The sequence below is a fragment of the Perna viridis genome, chromosome 6, assembly GCF_037379345.1.
Source record: "Perna viridis isolate PV_CMFRI_1.1 ecotype Kerala chromosome 6, ASM3737934v1, whole genome shotgun sequence".
NCBI lineage: Eukaryota > Metazoa > Mollusca > Bivalvia > Mytilida > Mytilidae > Perna > Perna viridis.
Window position 1 is genome coordinate 37,741,045 of NC_142450.1, and position 21,036 is coordinate 37,762,080.

The window sequence follows — 21,036 nt, forward strand, 5'->3', positions numbered from 1 at the left end:
AAACAAATCAGGATCTGGTTTGAAAAAAAAAAATAGGACACGCTAGAGTTAAAAATCAGATCAGAAATCATACTAAAAGGAATCCAAGACTCAAAGTTTGTTCGTAGTCCCTATAGAAATTAAATGGTTGCTCTCTTCCCTTTGCCACGCACCTGTCTCCCGCTCTCTCCAACAGGGCCAAAAAGAAACTCCTGTTTCGTAGTCTCGCTAGTTAATTGCTTAAGCGAGCAACTACCCTTACTATTGTGTCAAAATAATCTATTTCACTAAAGACGATTCAGATATAGTTGATGTATGCTTACAGTATATGTAGAAGCCCTAAAACGTCGTTATACTGCAGCTCTACTACAAACGCTTACAATGTATATGCCGTTACGATGCTTCAGGTCGAGGTAATATTTTATGATAAGTATAGGAAGATAAAAGTGACATGAACTACCCATTCCTACCACACAGTAACGCTAACAGTGCATTTTTTTTTCAAACAAGATATTAACTCATGACGGGAAAGAAATCTTACTTTAATAATGTATTTTCAATTTCAAATTTAAATTTCGCCCTTATTCATCGTAAAATCGTGTATGTTTTGTACTCAAAGATTTTTTAATTATTTTTCAAGGTTTGGTGTATTTGTGATATTGATTCCACTAGGGCCTTCATCTAGTCGTGGATGCTTGCATGTTGTTTTGCAGTTTAAATAGGATGACTTATTTAAAACGAAAGGCGATTGTTAAATCAAATTTATTTGACAAAGTGGTCGATACGCTTGCGCACAGTCAACATTCTGGAGTCCAGACATATAATTTTTCCAGCCCGCTTTTTGGTAGAAAGCTGACATGCAAAAATAATTCCCGTCAGTATGTGGTTTGACCAACATATCAGCCTCCATTGGATTTTTAGTAAGTTCCCAGATCCAGTTGGGTTTATCATGAGATAAATTTGTGTCCATCATTCCAACATACATCTGTAAATCTAAAACGGCAGGCAAATTATAAAAACAGAAGCACTTTGGCGTAACTGAGAAAAGAATAAGCGATAAAACACATGTCGTTATATGTTACCCGCACCATTTTTTTTATCAGCCCGACGGCCGACAAAGAATTCCAATTATCTACCGAAAGTTAAAGGTTTTAGAATGTTGGTACATGTATCTAATGTATCTTAGTATTTCATTTTCAACTTTAACTGGTTTCTAAACATCCCCCAGAAGAATGTCATGTAGGAAGCTGAAACCTTGGCTTATGACAGTTTTCGGTTTCGTTTGATTCAACACTCGGAAACAGGTGTATCATTTTTATCCGATTGGATAAGAATCTTTCCTGACGGGTGTTTAATAGAAAGCAAATATGCATAGAAGCAGCACTCCTTGTTCTAATTTTGAGGAGTTCCAAGTACGTTTTTTAAATTTATGACTATTCAATGATTGTTCTGTTTTCTCTCTCGCGTTATATTACATGTCACTGAACTATCTCAAAATCAAACATACCCATTGAATTTGGGATTTGAAATATAGTTTGTGAAAGTAATAAAAATTGTTGTAAGTCTGTGGTAGTATTGAATTCTGCCAAATTAGAACACCTTCTCCTGCAATAATTCTGAAATGTAAATATATATCTTCAAAATAAGTCGCCTCAAGAACCCACAATTAGACATCAAATACAAAACAAAACCATTCAGTTATTTTTTTTTTTAATTTTCGATGTAGTTTTGATGATATTTCTATTAATTGATAGTTTTCAAGTCTAAATATAGATATTAAGTTTATATATGTGTAAACAACTTAACACCGCTGTAGCTATTATGATGTTGTCTGAATTTAATATATATCTAACAAGTTTTTTTTGTGTGCGTGAACAAAAACAATAAGTAAAAACAATCATTTCAACGACGTTGTTGTTTATTTCATCACTAGTACGTTTATTGTAAAAATACAAACCCTGCTATGTATTTTGTCAAGAGACGTATACCCTAAGTGGTAACATACTCCATCAAACATGTGAAAACCAGATGGACATGCCTTTGAATTCTGTATTTGTTGACATGCTTAAATGTACGAAGATATAAATATATTGGAATTCTCTCTTTCATGAAGATTGATTCGAATAAAAACTTTGAAAATGTTTTTTTTTAGAAAATTATTTACAGTGTCGTGCTTGAACGTACCGTATGTACAATTTATTCTTAGTAAAAATGTCATTGCATGATTAAGTAAAACAAAAGTTTAGGACTATAATAAAACTAATAAGAATTGCCAATACACGGAATGACAATACGTATAATATCGGGCTGTATATGTATATATCGCTAAAGTCAGTAAATATAAAGTTTTGTTATGAAGTGTTGTAATTAAAGTATATTTATTGGGTTTGTGTGTGTGTGTGTGTGTGTGTGTGTGTGTGTGTGTTGTTTTAGGAACTTTTTGCTGCATTTCATAATAGATTAATATATGTAAAAAGCGATTTTATTTTATCTGACCAAGTCTATACTTCAAGAGATAACATGACGTCTAACTGCTTTCATAAAGTGCATGGATAACCTTGGCATGTTTCGTTTATATATACCTGGAGGTTCTGTGGGTGTTAAGTTGGTGGCTTCTGTCAGGTTGGCATTACAGGTTTCTCCAACACAACACCGACCTTGTAAGGAGAAAACTTGTCGCCTCCCGAATATATCCGTTACAGAACTATGGAATCTCTTACAGTTCTAATCACGAAGTAAAGGATAAATCAAAATTGTAAACATAACCAGAGTACATCTGGCAAATGTCAGGTTTTGTCAATAATAGTCGAACTACAGATCTAGAGGTAGCTTTTGAGTCTAACACATGTTAAATGTGCAAAGTAAATAATGATACGACAACAATTATTCTTATTTATCTAAATAGAACATACAAATTTTCTTACGAACACCCAAAACGATTTTGTGAGTGTGTGTATTTGTGTGTTGTTAAAAAATAACAGTCTTACATCTTTCTGCATACACCCAAGTCTGACAGCAGGCTTAAACTCATGGGTAAGGACCTCCATCATAAAACATTCCTAGAAAGATATTAAAATAATTAGGTGTGTGTGTGTGTGAACTGTCTAAATAACGAAATCTTTCAATTATTTTCGCTCTCCATTTTGATTTCGCCAAAAGACCCATGTACAATGATCATATATATTTACATTAAATTAGGAGGTTGTGTTGTTAGTCGTTCAGGTGTTGAAATTGAGGTCTCTTATTTCTTCGTCTGTTAGCACCAATATGTTTTCTATATAGTTAAGAAAAAAAAACACGAAAATTGTATCAACATCTTGTTTTAAACTACACCGACGTGTTCTATCAATTTTTAAATACTATAAGACAAGAGTAATTTTAAAATATTCCTATACTACATTTCCGTTAACTTAAAGTGTACATGTACATGTATATCTTTATAATTACGTTGCCATGGTTGCATTCTGTTGTCTTGGTGCAGTTTTCTGGATCTTCGATCTCGTCACACTCTAAACAATTATCTGGAAGCAAAACATCTTTGCATTAAAATAGCATGACAACCGTGATACATTAATAAATTGTTCAATATAACTTATATGATACAACGTCAAAAACACAACTTCTCCTTCCTGTTCACATATGTACGTTAATTGACAAGAATTGAAGATTAGGATTTAATCATAAAACGTCAGTTACTGTAACAAAATAAAACAACAACATAACAGAAACCAAAAAAAAAAAAAACAAAAAAAACAAAAAAAACAAAAAAACAAAAAAAAAAAGAAAAAAAAAAGAAAAAAAGAATACCAACGTAACAACAAAGACAAAAAACAATATTTCAAAACAAAAAAAGCTGTGGTCATATAAGTTTAACTTACAACATCTTCCACAAGAATGTGGGCATATATTGTCTGCAATACATGGATCAGCACACATATCTGGGTTTATTTGTTCTAGGCGTTCACAAATATCGTCGCCAAGATTTTCACACAAACTTCTACTTTTAGCTGGCACTGAAATTATATATTTAAACAGATGGCAACGATTATTGGTAATGAAGTTCCCGGTACCCAACCCATGGAGGTGAACTAATTAACAATCGTGAGCTAAATGAAGTACCATTAATATACTGACAGTATCGACACTTACCGGATTATATTTCATTACATTGTAATGTGATGGGTGCCGCTAGCGATGCAGGGCATGTCGTCACTTTTGATGTCCCCCTATATTTCTGGTGTTTATATTGCAAGTGCTTTAGTTTTTCTGTGTGATGAATTTTTTTTCTTATACGCAGTTTTTGTATTTTATTCTGTCGTCTGTATGTAGATCGTTTTGTTTCATGTTTTACGTTTAGAACACATATTTGGATTTGATGTCTCTGAATCATCCTTTGAATTTGATGCTTCGGTATTATTCTCCCGATATCATAGGAGGTGCTGGTTTTATTGAATGTAATATATACGCATAATAGTAATCATCCTTCGAGAAAAAATCCTAATCTGTGATTTACCAGTTGTAGGCGAATCTGTAGTGTTTACAATTTGTAACAGCGATGGAGGATTGTTGTTACACTGATCTTGATTACAACATCCAGCATCAACACTGACTCTCTTTGTCTTTGAAGATATTGATGTATATTGGAGACAAGTCTAAAATAGTAGATAGAACTAACATGAAGAAGAATGGGGATGAAATGTGCATGTATTTTTATAGAAGTCATCTAGAATTAACGCGAAGGCGGAATCTATATATATGCAAGTATATAGTTAAATGCCATTTTTGTTTTGGTTTTCCTTTGTACATGTAGATAGTACAGACTTAAATGACTGAATAGTCATGAATAAAATACAAATAACGATCTCGTTCTAAGGTTCTATGTACATTATATCACTATGTTTTATTATCCAGTTCTTCACACGTGTTAAACTTACAGTTTCTTCGGCACATCCAAGTTTATAAACTTCTTGGAAATGATCATCAAAAGTTTGAACTGTGAAACAAAACTACAATGGAGCAATCAGTAACCAAGTTAACAAAATGAAATGAACAACATAGTTTCAATTAATTTTCACTCATGGAAACTAAGCCTATTCACATAAGCCATTTGGTCAATCATCAGCTTTTTAAATAATTGACTTTTTAAAGTTAATATATGTAAGTGAAGGGAGCAATTTACAGATATCCCCTCCCTCAAAAGACATCATACGATAAAAAACAAAGAAAAAAAAAAGCTTTTCCTTCAGTGAATCAATGGACATGTCAAAGCGTACCACGGAGAGGATAAAATTTTGAGAAGTAATATTTTCTTAACTGTATCCGTTCTGAGAGAATTACATCTTATTTACTTTCTCAATATCTCTTTCCAATATGTACGTTTGGAAGTTTAATATGTACAACTTAGATGCATTTGTACTTGAATGAATGCACTTCTAAATATAATGTGTCAGAAACTGAATATGCTCACTATATACATGTAGCTATTGATTACCTCGTTGCTGGAATCACATTGTCGTGTAGTTGTACAGTTAGTTACATCGCTGACTTCATGACAGCTGTAACATATGAAAGCTGTAACAAATAGTATATAATTACCCATCACCAAGGTTTTTGCATTTTAGTTGCCACTGATGTTATATATTTGAACAGACGACCCTGTTATTTGTCCATGAAAGACCCTACCCATGAATGAGAACTAATGATCAACCAAAGGATGAAGGGACTTAAAATATTAAAATACATTTTGGTATTAAGTATGAATAATATACAAAATACATGAAAACATTCACATTATGAGATAAACAGAAACTATGGATGATAATTATATACTTATTATACCTATCATGTATTACCTTTTTTCAATGTGAACGTTCTTCTACATTTAAAAAAAATAATAAGACACCCAATAAGGTTAACCTCAAACAATCAGAACGAATATCATTATTAAGAAAATTTGACTATGACAGTAAAACAGTTAAATTACATGTTATATAGAAATTGATAAATCATATAGAAATTACATTGTGACAAAATTTTCCTTAAAAACGAGAGAAAAAATTAGCATGACATTTAGATATTCAATGATTACTAGTTATAGATTAATGTAATACAATACCCGAATGGAATTAAGTGATACCATTTGGTAGGGTACTTGGCAATGGGGTTTGCAATATGGTGAATGGGACCAGGAGCAAAAGGCACACGAGACAACTAAATAAGTTGTTATTTCTTGATAAAAAACAAAACAGTACAAAACAGAACAAATCAGGAAGGCATCGTCACTTAAGCTTCAAAACGTGGGACTCGCACACTTATAGGCCATTCAACATGCGTTTATAACAGCCATAACACAACAAGTATCTTCAAAAGGGGGCAATGCAGCCACTAAACCATCTCATTATTTGGAAAATTTATTATAAATAGTTTTTTCTATCAACTTTGTACTTACGACAATTCCCACAATAACGTCTACAAAGTTTTGACATACATGGATCATCACACATATTGGGGTCAGCTTTACTCATCATGTTACATAGAGCAGTGTCTGTATCAGAACACAACTGGCTGTTCCCCAACGATACTTGCAGTATCAGAATAAACCCTGCAATAATACACAATCATTATTCAAAATGAATTTACATTAATTTGAATGAATGTTCTCACAACGTCAGATAATGTCAAAAGTATTATAATGGGGATTATAGTAATAAGTTCATTCCCTGTTCATGTACGGAACACGTTTAGAGTAGTTTTGCTCCTGACGAAGGCCGTAAGGTCGAAAACTTAGGATCACATTTATCAATTTGTTTTACGTTTTATTCTTTTTTTGTATTCAGTTCCTTTTTACCTTTTAAACGTTCAGAAATTCATTATTATTGATGTAGCTTTGACTCCGATAAAAAAAAACAAAACAAAACAAAAAAAAAAAAATACAAAAAAAAAAATACAAAACAAAACAAAAACTGACTGCACACAGTATACAGTTACCTAACACAAATTGGAAGCCAGCCATATCCCCTTTCCAAAATTGTGGTTTCCAAACTTAGTATGTGTTTCACATAGATCGTGACCTGATAAGGAAAATTCGATTAAGTCCATGTTCATTACAATAGTTCGTATCAGACTGGACAAAACCAGAATTTATATAAATATGGGAAAGGTTTACGAAAATATTCAAACAACTTTATGCATAATCAAATTGCAGTTGTGCAATTTCATTGTTATGCTATAAAAATGACTGCCGTACAAAACTTATTGACTGTTCATTACCACGGTATTAATATATATTTTTACAAATATTCCCGATATTTCAGGACCCCTCAAACAATTCGATCGCAAAATAATAAATTTGTTCATAATTCAATTAAAAGAAGACAGAGAAATTTCAATTCTTGGATTATTTTTCAAGACATCGAACAGTACTGAATTACAAAACATGACAACATATGTTGACCTACATATATATTTACATAAGGAAACATGAATGAAATTATGCAAGCATTTGATAAAGATGTAAACTAGTCTTTGTCAGCATGTTCTTACTTCAGGCAATGGAATCTAGACGGAAGTAATTTTCATAACGAATAAACTAACGTCGTTTAGCGACTCCAGGAAAATTTTAGAAACAAAATCAGGGTAAATTGTAACACCAATCTTATTTATATGACATTATGCATTTTTTGATGTTTTGTTTTAGTTGTTAAAAATGTTGGCTGATCAGTCTAAGAATAACAAAGATTTCAAAGGGATGGGAAAGCTTTTAATACCTTTCGTGCTTGATATATAAGGAGATAAAAATCATGGGTCAGTGTGCTCGTCTTTGACATATAAGCATCTGAAATTTTGGCGGGAAAAGGATTTCTCTTGATTTTTGTATTAGTAGGTTTGATCTATGAACAACCAATAAGAAATAACAGATTTCTTTAAATAAAAAAAAACTTCTCAAATTTAGTGCAATTATGAAGAGAAAAGTAGGGGTTTCTGGGCAAAAAATTGTCTTCTTCTTATGAAATTGGAAACAAAACTAACGAAGTCCGAACATCTGACAAAAATTGCTGAACATAAGCAGCGAACATCATTAAAAAAGATTAAATGATATTTTGTTAACTTTTCCTTTCCAAAAAACATTAAAAATGGTTTAAGTCTTATCTTATTACCAGTGAGAACACATTTAAAATTGGACCTTTTAAGTCAGTTCATTTTATTGACGCTGTACCTGCGATCCGCTATTTAGAGTTCACTGTTGTATGATTGTAGACAGAATTAAAAGATTAAATTATTGATATTAATAAACAATAAAGTTAGTTAAAAACTTGGGATAAAAAACAACTTTCTCTTTTTAATACACAAGATCTATAAGATGATAATTCAGGTGTAGGATAGCAATGTAGTGGTTTTTAATGCTGGTCTGTTTTTACTGATTGATAGGTGTCTGTGTCTGTAAATAGCATTATGTAGGATTGGAAGACATGTTAACAACTACTTCGTAGAGAAGTCTTCTTCCGTTGTCACTAATAAAATATAATGTGCATAATAAAAACTAACTTGTAGCGCTTTGATTTTGTTTGACTTTTAGAACCGGATTAATTTGTTCATTTAACATATACTATAGGTTATGGCTTTATAAAGCGAATATTAAGTTTTGTTTGTTTTTGAATTATGTTAGCCTCTATTGGTTAAAACATGGTACTTTTAATATTAGTTGAAGCTATCAAGTTATTGTTAATTTGATCAAGGTTATTTATAACATTTAACATCACTGCATGTTTCCAGAAAGTTTTTTTTAATCAAATTAAACGTTATGCATTGAATGATATACAGAACCAATACGAAAACCTTGTGTAATCCTTTCAGGATCAATATGGATTTGTATTCTTTGATGACTTTTGCTCCCGATTTTTGTTGTTGTTGAGATTTTTGACCTACTGCAGAATTACAGTATGATATACATGTATAATTTTAGCATTTATTTATGTAGAAATATACATTCTAGTAGTATACATCTTGTAATATTGTTTGACAAAGGAGTCATTAAATATGTTTTTTTCCCAAATACATCTGTATTCCAGATATTATAGCAACATTACGAACGAATGGACAAAAAAACAAAAACAAAAACAAAAACAAAAACAAAACAAAAACAAAAACAAAAACAAAACAAAAACAAAAAGCGAAACCGAAACAAAAGATACTTTCATTAATGGTTTACGGAATCGACCCAATGGAAAACGTGTGAAGTGGAAACATCCGCCGATGGAACTTTTCTCCTTTAAAACCGCCTCAGTGATTTCGAGCTGAAACATGCGGACATTGTACGAAACCGGAAAAAAGCTGCCAGAGAAATGGAGCGCTACAACCTTGATATTCTGGGAATCGGCAAACCTTAAATGGACATCATCTGGAGCGGTCATACTATCTTCAAGGTAAAATCTACTGTACCCTGGACCACCAAACGAGGATGATAACCATCAGTATGGAGTAGGAATCTTACTCAACAAAAATGCCAAATCATCACTCATCGAATGGAATACTCTGAGTGAAAGAATTATTGTTGCAAGATTTATGTCCAAGATACAAAAAGTAACAATTATTCAATGCTACGCTTCTACCAACGTAGCAGTGGAAAAATAAAAAGAGGAGTTTTACAACCAGCTCCAAGCTACCCTAGATAGAACAACACCACGGGATATCTTTATTGTATTGGGTGACATGAAAGCCAAAGTCGGAAACAAGTAACACTGCGAGAGAACTCATCACGGGGAAGGAAGAAAGTAGTGACATCAACGAAAATGGAGAACTCTTTGCAGAGTTTTGCTCCCACAACGATCTGGCCAAAGGAGGTACAGCATTCACTCACACGGATATACGCATAACAACCAGGGTATCTTCCAACATGAGATCAAGAAACCAGATAGACCATATTATAGTCTCCAGGAGATGGAGAAAGAGCATGATAGACATTAGAGCATATCGAGATTCTCATAATGCATCCGATCAACTTGTGATGGCTAAATTTAAGATCAAGATAGCCTGGGCAACTAGACAAGATCAGATAAGAAGTAGAAAGTACAACGTTACGATGCTGAACGATCTACAAATATGCAGAAAATTCAGCATCAAGCTAAGTAACCGCTTCCAAGCACTAGCAGACAGCCATGACGACACAGTAGACAAACAATGGGAAAGAGTAAAATCCACACATAACACCACATGCCACGACGAACTTGGATTCTTAAAGAAAGAATACAAGATATGGTTAACTTACGATACAATCGAGACAATTGAGAAACGTAGGTCTGTTAAGGTACATATTGACCAGGCCAAGACAAGATTTTGGAAATCTCGGTTGATGAGGGAACGCATAAACATCAGAAAAGTAGTAAAGAGAAAGACCAGACAGAATAAAAGAACTTACATCACCGAGCTCGCTTCAAAAGCAATGGCCAGAAATGACACCAAGACTATGTACAAAATCATACGCCAACTGGCTAGCAAGAGGTCATTTTGGAAAGAATCAAGGCAGAAAATAGATGCAGACCTCCGTAATGAACAAGCATGATTTCGATGTGGCCGATCGTGTAGTGACCAAATTGCCACGTTACGGGTCATCATCGAGCAGTCCATAGAATGGTAATCATCCCTCTACATCAACTTCGTGGACTTCAAGGATGCCTTTGACATGGTTAGCAGAAACACTAAGACACTATGGAATCCCTAAAATATTAAAGATTATCCAAGGACTCTACAAGAATACCAAATGCCACGTCATCCACACATTCCATACTCGCGCCATCCTTCAATGTACATACCGGACTACGCCAAGTAGTCCTGTCATCCCTTATCTTCTGAATAGTCATAGACTGGAAGATGAGAACATCGATGACACCTCCTTGAGGAACCCAATGATCACTCACTATAAAGCTAAAAGACCTTGACTTCGCAGATGATGTGGGCCTCCTATCCCATCAATTCCAGCACATACAACTAAAGACATCGGCCTTTACGAAACAGCTAAAACAACTGGTCTAGAGATCAACACCAATAAAACCAAGCCATTCAGAGTAGACACACAGAACACAGCAGCCATCATGCTCAAGATTAATTCTATTGATGACATTAGCAACTTCACCTGCCTTGTGTCTGAAGTGTCGTTTCAAAACATAGTGGCGGCGATGAGGCGAGACATCAAGGCGAGACTTTGAAAAGTCAGACAAGTAACTCTAAGACCAATCTGGAGCAGCAGAAACATCAGCATAAAAACAAAACTCAGAATATACAAGACAAATGTCTAGTCAATTCTTTTGTATGGATCGGAGACTTGAAAACAGACGAAGAAAACCGAAAATGACCTACAGGTCTTCGTAAACAAATGCCTCCGACAAATTCTACAAATCAAATGGCCCAATGGAATTACCAACACAGAGCTATGGGAACGTATCAACCAAACACCCATTACTGACACCATCAAGAGACTTAAATGGAAATGGATAGGCCACATACTAAGACGCACAGACAACACGTAACACTTTCTAGACTGGAATCCGCAAAGCAAAAGAAGAAGGGTTGACCAATAACCACATGGAGACGAACCATAGAGGCCAAATTTAGAGCATGCCAACTTACATGGGCAGAAGCAAAGAGAGCGGCAAAAGCCCGAGCCAGATGGAAGACTGTTGTGGAAGCCATATATACCCTCTAGGGGTTAATAGGATTAGGTCAGGTAGGTAGGTTCTGCCGAGCATGCTAAAGTGCTAAATTGACTTTGTTTTGTTATTTAATTTAATTGTAAGAAATCCATGCCATTTTTATAGATTATTTTAAGTTAAATCATGAAATAATTTCTTTTACGGTATGCCATTTGTGATTTCTGATGAAAGTTCTTGATATCATATACACTGTTAACATCTGATATTTTTCAGAAAACTATTGACCAAACTATACGACAAACGCGATGAAATTTCATTCCGTATTGTCAACTTTCCTATCATCTGTGACAACATCCCTTCAGCACCTGCAAACTTATATCACAACCTATACGCTATGCCCGTATACCTGATCCTTGTTTACAGTTTACATGTTGCTTATTTACTTTTGTTACTTTGCACGTATTACTTCGGTTATTTTATGTTCCTTGTTGGTTATGTCGGTTTTTCATGTATACTTTTTGTCCCTGGAATATATATATTTTTTTATTTCCGCTAGAATTTTGGTTCTCTTGATTACATTAACTCAAAGTAAATGAGAAACTTCGGAATCAGATTACTTAGCGCAAATACAAATTGGTAACGTATCTGTTCTTGTCTTACTACCAACATTCCCCGATCTTTTCAGCTGCAACACAACAAACGTAAAATAAATCGGTCTTCTGCGTTTGAACATTTTTATAATCAGTGGGATACACTAGTAACACTTCTGTAGTTTATACAACTTATATTTAGAATTAAACAATCAAGAACATTTGACAAAGGGGCTTATACTTCTGTGTACAATTCACACTGGCAAGTCCAAAATGCCAGTGTCTTGAAGCTTGCATTTCTCGAGTCACAACACAATTGCCGTTGTCTACGGGTTGAGAAGGAATCCAATATGAGTTAGCAATAGGTAGATGACCATTTGACCAAACATGTGTCGGTAAAGTGTCTAGATGAGTCCTTTCTGCTCCGACATATAATGGTTGTCCTAGAGGAAAAAAACAATCGTTACCTGAACCTTCACTGCGTTCATTTTCGGTGTGTATATAAATTGATGTAAACCATACATTGTATGTAAATCTTTTTGAAATAGAGAGAATGGATATATAATGTGGTTACAACAAAATTGACCAATTCATTTACTTTGTTTATGGTTTCAGTTGCTACCTATCGCCTGGATATAGCTGAAATATTTCTGCTCGGGCGTTAAAACCCAACAATCAATCAATCAATCAATCAATCAATCAATCAATCACTTGTTACATTTCATTGTTTGCAGAATAATTGACATATCTTTTATCTGTTTCTTAAATTTAGTAATTGTGTTCAATGGCATTCAATTTTTTCAACACTTTGCACTTTAAATTCATTATGTTCCCCCATTTGTAAGTCTAAAAACAAATAATAACAAGATTTCTCACTTACACTCTTTATGATACATGTTAAATATAGTCATAAATGTTACCGTGGATTTGGTGAAGGTAATGTCTGGTTACAGCCGACAAATCTGAATCTCGGTCAAATTCAACTAAACGTAAACACTGTCTTGCACAATATTTCTGTTGATGAAAATAGAGTAAACCACAATATTCTATTTCGTATTTGATGAGAAACGCAATGTTAAATTCGTGATCGTTTAATTTACAAACATAGAAGGTGAATCAGAATACGTCAAGGTGCTTTCATTGTTTCGTCATGATAATATTCCGACGCTGTCAGTCTTTTGCCTTTTTACATTATAGTCTGCGTGTTTTACATTTTATAATATTGTGAGCATGGCTACAAATCGTTAAGTCAGTTCTTTTTTAATTTGAGTTTATGTCACCTTGCTTTCTTGGAATGTGAGAGGAATCGGGCCTGTCATAAAACACTGTCCATGATAATGATAAAACGTATCCGGACACCGAGAATGCATCGCAAACTTGCAGTCTGAAATAAATGAAAAGTAAACATTCACTATTTGGTTTATTACGTAAATGGTAATCAAGGGAACCAAGGTTCTAGCGGTAATCAAAAGAATGTAATCCAGGGACAAAGACCAGACATGGAAAACCGACATACTCAAAAAAGAACATAAAGCAACTAGAATCATACATACAAAGTAACAAAAGCAAATGAGCAACTCAGACTCCACTAAAAATTGGGAGTATGGACCAGGTGCACCGGTAGGGTCAGCGGCATTATATACAGGAGATTCTTTCAGGGTTAACTATTAATAAGCAATATGCATTTCATACAGTTGTTTTAAACAAACGTTTCACTATGCATTGTTGCACTGAGGGAAATGGATGTTTAATCTACTATGCATTATCATCATGAAAAGTCATTGTGAAATTTCAACGGTAAAATAACTACCTGGTATAGCTTCTGTTGTTTCAATATTTAATGATGTTGAAGTAGGTTGTTTCGAAGTAGAAAAATCAGTTGTTAGATATGTTTTAGTGGTGGATGGATCTACCCAATCTGTACTTCCATCACCAGTGGTGGTAGTCGTTAATACTTCGTGTGTTAATCGGTTAGAGTTGCACAAGTGACCCTTACAACAACCACCTTCGAGGATAAAACGTTTTCCAAAAATTGAGTGGTATGGCACAGATTGACTGTGCTTCTCCATGCGTTGGCATACCTACCATATGGTGTTAAAATGTGAATGTCATTTTGACGATTTGTTGGAATTGATAACAACTTCATTCATATTTCGCAGATTTAAAAGCAAGCTTTACAGTTAAAAACGCATGGGAACCAGCAAACAACGAACCAAAATTAGTAAAAGTTAATGTATAACTGATGAATAAAATTAAATGTTAGTAATATATAAAAGTAACTTGAAAAAACAGGAAAATTTTTATCAAAATATTGTCACATTTGTGGATTTTAATTTTGTAACATAAATTATAATTATTTTAACCATCAGTATACACGTGACATGAATTTCACGTTATTACCATATCACCTGTGCAACCAAGCTGCAATCCGGGTACACCCCCTGAAGTTAGCTTCAGTGTTTCTGATATAAAACACGACTGAAAGACAACAATAAATCAAAAATAATACTGTCACTTTACTATTATGGCATTTTCAAATAAGATTACAAACAATTACTTTTGAACTACAATACAGCAGTAACTCTTCTAGAAGGTTCTAATAGTCATGGTGTAAAAACTTAACTTTATAATCAGTGGACTTTCAATACCAAATACAATTTTTATTAGTTGATTTTTACCACAATAATGCCATTTGTTATACGGAATTAGTTCGGTAATTCTGTTATTACCTTCATTTAATGCATATTTCATACAGATAAACATTCTGAATAACACATATCCCCAAACACTTTTGTCATTTCTTGACTTAAATGTGTTTGCTTCGTAGATACCTTTCTGCCCACTTTATTCGGCCCCTTTTTTAAAATTATGGTAAATTTGATCTGAGACATACCTGATTACCTCCACATGTTGTTGTTGTTTTACAATCATTTGGACTTGCTACAGAATTACAGGCCAAACAATTGACTGTTCAAATAGGAATCAACAATAAAATTGTAATTTAAATAAAAAGAATTGTCACAAGTGAGACTGCATTTTTACACATATAAAAAAGAAAATCAAGAAAATAAAAATACCAGAAGAATTCGAATCAAAACAAATAAACATGACGAAAACCGGATCATCAGTAATGTATACATTATTAATACAACTGAGTATTAAAACTAAAAAGCCATGTAAATTAAACATAATACTCAAATGAGGAAGCATTAAACGTTAGATACAATAAATAATGTTTTTTATCGTTTCTCACTTACAACAAAATCCACATGTACTTGGGCATATTTGTGAAATACATTCATTCGAACATATTGTAAAGTTTTTTGTCCTTAACTTTCTGCAGATTTCTTGGTCAATATCTGCACATGATGTGTAGTTAGTTTTCCCTGTAAATAAATGTAAAATAATATGTTTTAGCATGTCATGATATTTTACAATGTGAATATACCTTTTATATCATAAAACTGTAAATGTCTCGTGTAGTTTCAATAATAGTCGTTCCACATAGGCAGAAAAGAATTTTACAAGCGATTTTAAGGAGGTAGACCTCGGGTAAGGGACATAACTCTTCAAATCAGTGATATGTTTGTACCATACACAATTTTACGAAAGCCTTTCAAGCTTTCCTTTGAAACAGAATGAAATCAGACCATATTACTTTGATGCTTACATGAGATAGGTATAAAATGGTGAACACAAACTTTCCGATGATTTTTAAGAGTTGTGTCCCTTACTCCAGGTGTACTACCTTAAGAAGGGCTTCATTTTTACATTCGTGTTTCTGTGTTACTGTTTTGTGTTTTACCTTTTGTTCTTCATTTGTTGGATTTTTTGTTTGTTTCTGGTTGTATATGGTAAAAGAATCACCCTTTGTTTACCTTTTCTTCTATTCGAGACTGTGACTAAGTGACAAAATGTCTATTTTTTCTAACTTATTGACCTGTAACTTCTGATTTGCTCTCGACGAGATGTAGAAGTGAAGGTGGTTTGTTGTTGCATTTATTTGTATTACAGCATCCGGCCTCTATTGTAATTCTGTACGACCTAGATATTCCGTTGTACTGTTGACATGTCTAAAAAAAAATTGAGGAAAAAATGTTAGGATGAATAACTTGGTAATTGTTTTACTGCTTGAGTAATAATATGTAAACGAATTGAAACTTATGTATGAATAAGTCTTCTAATCTTCTGTAAAACGATAATTTGATTTTCAGTTTATATATAAATATATTAAATCAATTTACTTAAAATCAAATATGAAATATACTATATATTTCATTGCTCCTTGCTGAGATTTAACAATCATCCTAATGACATCCGAAGGACAACGTAAGAAACTAACCTTCGAAGAAGTACATCCTAATCGGTAAGTCTCAGAAAATCTGTCTGTGAATGTCTGTGTTGTAAAACATACCTACAGAAATATACATATTTAATTGTTGATGAAGAAATAACACTTTGGTAACAAAATGTTAAATGCTTCGAAAATATAATAAAGAAAAGTGTTGGTGACATTCTTATCGATATTTAATGACACTGCACCCCAAATGCTAATTCCTCACTAAAGTTGAAACTTATCGATTGTTTAAATGTGTGTTTAAATCTTATTCCGCCGGTGTCTTGTGTTGTTTGTTCTTAAATATTATTTTTTTTTGTTTACTTGATATTATTTCGTCTAGATGACTATTTTGTTAAAATGCTGGATAGTTTATGTTAAGGAATAATTCATGAGTGTACATATTGTCACATGTGCTGGGTCTTTATTTTTGATTATTTTATCCAAATAAATGGCCAGCCCTTTTGTAAATGTGTTCAAACCATACCTAACAGGAAAAAAAGTTTGAGTCTGAATCGACCAATGATTATATAATGTGTGCTATATATTGTTGGCCACTTATACATCGTCATATTGGACAACATAACATACGACCTTATAACCAATAAAAGTTGTTTGTGGTATAACAGAGACAATCCTGCAGTATTTTATTGAACAAACACCGTATAGTGTACGGAGTTTCGTCAGTAAATGGTCATTCTTTATCAGAAAAAAAGAACAAAACTGAAAAAATAAAAGAAAAAAAACTTACATCATTATCGTATGGACAAGTGGTTACATTCTTACAGGATGAAATCTCGTCTATGTTATGACAGGAATAACACTCTAAATCTTCATTAAAAATAAATAAACCAACAAATATTAAACGTTATTAGCAAGTATCAAACATCATTTCTAAAATCAAATTAGAAAAATGTAAATTGGCCATATCGAAATTACATTAAAAATGAAATCCATGAACTACACGAAAACATAAAACAAGAAAATCGAACAACATTTATCTCAATAACACGGGGGTGACCTCTGTGTAAGGGTGTGCAATTGTTTATTTTTCAAAGACACCTGCCATGCTTTTCGTTGAAAGTGGAGTGTGGTAACAGTAAAGCTTATTTATGACAAATGCTATTATGGTCACCATTTCACGACAATAAAAGATTGAAGATGGAATCGTGAATAACGACAAGTCAATGATCGCCGTTCCGGCTTTTTAGAAATAAAAAAGCAACTTTACTTGGTACTTTACTGTGGGTTCATTTCTATGAATTCAGTTAGCACTACCATACATTAAAAAGTCTCTAAAACTGCGAAAACACGTAAAGAAAAAAATAACGAGAATATATAAACTTACAACATTGTCCACAGAACTTTGTACATAGACCTGCTATACACCTATCGTTACACATATCTGACACAGTGCTATTAAGAAGGTTACACAGCTCATTGTCAACATTGCTACAGCACAGCGCGTAGGAAATGATGGAATATAGCAAAACTAGGGTGAACGATAAAGATATATATACAATTTTCATTGCTGTTTATGCAGTTTGTTTATCTTCTAGTATATGGTTCAAACGGGTATTTTTACGTTGCTTTCGATATCCATATGTCAACAACGAACTTGAATAAGAAATAATGGAAAATAACGAAAAATCTGTAAGTAATATATAACAAATATTTATGTTAAAATTAAACACACAGCTAGGCAAGCACTTATTGACCTGTTGATAACATGTAATAATTTACTGCAAAAGTATACATCTCCATGCATATCTTTGTAGTAATACATTGAAAATATTAAGTAATATACACATTTCATACCAGTAAGTCGAAATATTAAATCCACTGATAACAGTTTGGCCTTCATCTTGACAAAGTAAAGATCAGGTGGTGTTATACTCAAATAGTCAGAAGTAGTGATAAACTTTCAACGAGCTTATATCATGTATATGTGTCCGGAATTCTGACACTATAACTTCTAAAATTGAAACTTCTATTTATAACGAAGCATATCTACAACGTGGAATATTGAAAATAACATCAACATATTTTTTTCAATATTTATTGTAAACATTGATAATGAAGACACAAAATATTCATGTGACATTTAAGTGCATCAATGTAGCGCGCGAGGTCTGTTATATGGCTCATACAAATATTAGGTCATACGAAAGATCATTAATTCACAGTGCAAATGTTACATAACGCAGCAAATTTGTACGAATTCCCGTTCTTGCATTCATACGAGAAAGAGGTTTTCTAAGCACTAGTGATCTACATTTGTTTATTTATAACCGAATGAATATCTTTTTATGATTTAGATGTACTCATTATTTTGTTTTCCATAGGAATGTAACAAGCGTTTTGATCATTTGATATATCTTCTATGTATAGGGGAAAAAAATTTGTTTTCCAATCATGCAAAAAGTACAAGAAATAAGGATTTGATACTTCCTCGCAATGAGATTATGGTATTGCACTTCGGTTGGATTGATGAAAGAAAAGTCATGGAACAATCGCAAAACCAAAGAACGAACAAGTGATAAACATGATGGAACAATCACAAAACCAACGAATGAACAAGTGATGAACATGATGGTACAATCGAACACATTTGTTTCTGTACATAAAGTATAAAAATAACTCATGGCATTTATTCTAGAATATTTAAGATTGCCTGTGGGACATTATCTTTGTGAAGAAACTTCAACTTAAACATGTCGTTTTTTTTTAATTAAACACATACAAACAGGAATATAAACTAATTATAAAAAAGGAAAGTATTCGTAGCCAAAATTGACGTAATTAAAAACTGTTGAAACGTAATTATTACGAGAAAAGTGTCCTTATTATTTACATAAATAAACACATTTGAAGAAAATGTACATATCTTTTTTTTTATTAACAAACTAATTTGAATAACTGCATAAACATTTATTGGGTTACAGAGGTATTTTCACCAATTACTTTTTCAATCTTCCTTTTCATCGCCTATGTGGAGTTGTACTATTACGTAGATTTGTATAACTGAATATCCGAGAGAAGTCCTTGCCATCCGGTAAACTCTGGAAAGTCCACTGTTACCATATTGTTTGTTATATCTGAAAAAAGACAAATCTGGGTGCGTAATTACATTACATCCCTTCTTATTGAAACATTTGCATCGTATTTTCTGAGGAGGTTTTCTAGAAAATATCTTGGCTTCACCCGCTTTTTACTAGTTGTAGTTGATTAATTGAAAATGAAAGTTTTTTAAATAGATTTAAAAAAACAAAACTATTTCGTGTTTGTGTTGAAATTGAAAACATACAGTTTCATTTGTAGTCTTGAAGCTTCATCTGAAGAAAATACTTTTAAAAGGCCAAAGAAGGTCTAAATTTCTTATCTGGACCTCATATCTTCGCATTCTGAATATATGTCAGGATTAAAAATAATAATAATTATATAACACAAATAATACTTTTTTCCCCATATATCTATAAAGTCTACTCAATGGGGACGTTTGAACGCTTTATCTTATGGATCCTTTCATCACTGAAATTTGTTATCTCTTCACTATTGTATTTTTCATGTTAATTAGCTTAACACTGCGAAAAACCGTCATTATAAAACGGCTATAACTTTAACAAAGAATCGCCTTTTAACTTTCCGTCTGTCAAGGGCAATAAGTCTAACAAGGGGTGTGCTACAACTTTTATTTAAAAAAACTCATTAAGCCAAAAAAGAAAGTTTTCAGTTTTGTGTGTGTGTGTGTGTTTTATAAAACCATAACTTTAGAACTGGAACCAAGAAACGTTCATGCCAATTTTCCTTACTGGCAAAGCCTGGTGAGCTAAAAAGAAACGTCGTGGGCTATTATTATTGTAGCATTTGTGATTTAAGTGTTATGGCAGTTTTTAATATATAACGCTCAGAGCTCTGAACAAGCTACCATTATTTAAACTCAGTTTGTGTTTTAAATCGGTTCTCAAAAATAAAGAATGATGAATGATACATAATAAAGCAATCAAAGTCATTGGTTATAAAATTTACCTACCTGTAATGACACCTATACTACTGGTTGTTACCTTATCCAAACAATGGAGTGTATTGCCCTGTTTAACCAAGACTTTATCTCCAATCTTAAGAAATCTAATATAAAGAAACAAATATAAACGTTTCATTTACATGTACTTATTTTTTCAAATACTTAAAGGAGAAGAGGTGATGAATTGCCTTATTTAACTAAAATTCAACTGAAAACTCATCATAAAGCGTTGAATATTGTTTTGGTGAATTTATAGACTTGTTCCATTATAAATAAGAAAACATAATGACATCTGATTATTCTTGCTTATAAAGGACAGAATAGTTACTTAAAGTTTACCAATATTTAGATATTGTGTCAAATTTTGTACTTTTTGGTCACCTTTGGTCATATTGTTTTGCGCATAATGACGTAAAACTTTGTCACCATTATGACGTCATTACAGTGAACTAAGCCACAAAA

At 32.8% G+C, this 21,036-nt stretch overlaps 3 protein-coding genes across 4 annotated transcripts; 1 reads left to right on the forward strand and 2 right to left on the reverse strand.

Moving 5' to 3' along the window:
- Nucleotides 1-725: 725 nt before the first annotated feature.
- Nucleotides 726-7,041, reverse strand: LOC148614823 (uncharacterized). The gene is made up of 12 exons (XM_088586204.1): nucleotides 6,967-7,041; nucleotides 6,428-6,580; nucleotides 5,471-5,550; nucleotides 4,914-4,985; nucleotides 4,493-4,631; nucleotides 3,858-3,992; nucleotides 3,427-3,500; nucleotides 2,967-3,038; nucleotides 2,562-2,703; nucleotides 1,937-2,043; nucleotides 1,487-1,595; nucleotides 726-972 (listed from the first exon to the last, which is right to left on the reverse strand). The coding sequence occupies exons 1-12, from the start codon at nucleotides 6,989-6,991 to the stop codon at nucleotides 731-733; spliced, it is 1,350 nt and encodes a 449-aa protein (XP_088442330.1). The 5' UTR covers nucleotides 6,992-7,041; the 3' UTR covers nucleotides 726-730.
- Nucleotides 7,042-9,871: 2,830 nt separating this feature from the next.
- On the forward strand, nucleotides 9,872-10,537 carry LOC148614824 (uncharacterized). Its single transcript, XM_088590474.1, has one exon. It carries the CDS (start codon nucleotides 9,872-9,874, stop codon nucleotides 10,535-10,537), a length of 666 nt encoding a protein of 221 aa, XP_088446600.1.
- A 1,812-nt stretch (nucleotides 10,538-12,349) lies between these two features.
- LOC148614825 (uncharacterized) lies at nucleotides 12,350-20,577 on the reverse strand. Of its 2 annotated transcripts, XM_088589236.1 has the most exons (12): nucleotides 18,369-20,577; nucleotides 17,899-18,042; nucleotides 17,302-17,381; nucleotides 16,557-16,628; nucleotides 16,155-16,287; nucleotides 15,472-15,600; nucleotides 15,108-15,181; nucleotides 14,615-14,692; nucleotides 14,025-14,295; nucleotides 13,495-13,598; nucleotides 13,135-13,228; nucleotides 12,350-12,657 (listed from the first exon to the last, which is right to left on the reverse strand). In XM_088589236.1, the coding sequence occupies exons 1-12, from the start codon at nucleotides 18,412-18,414 to the stop codon at nucleotides 12,419-12,421; spliced, it is 1,464 nt and encodes a 487-aa protein (XP_088445362.1). In that variant the 5' UTR covers nucleotides 18,415-20,577; the 3' UTR covers nucleotides 12,350-12,418. The 2 variants fall into 2 exon arrangements, with proteins under 2 accessions (XP_088445362.1, XP_088445363.1); XM_088589237.1 differs by lacking the exon at nucleotides 17,899-18,042.
- Nucleotides 20,578-21,036: the final 459 nt, after the last annotated feature.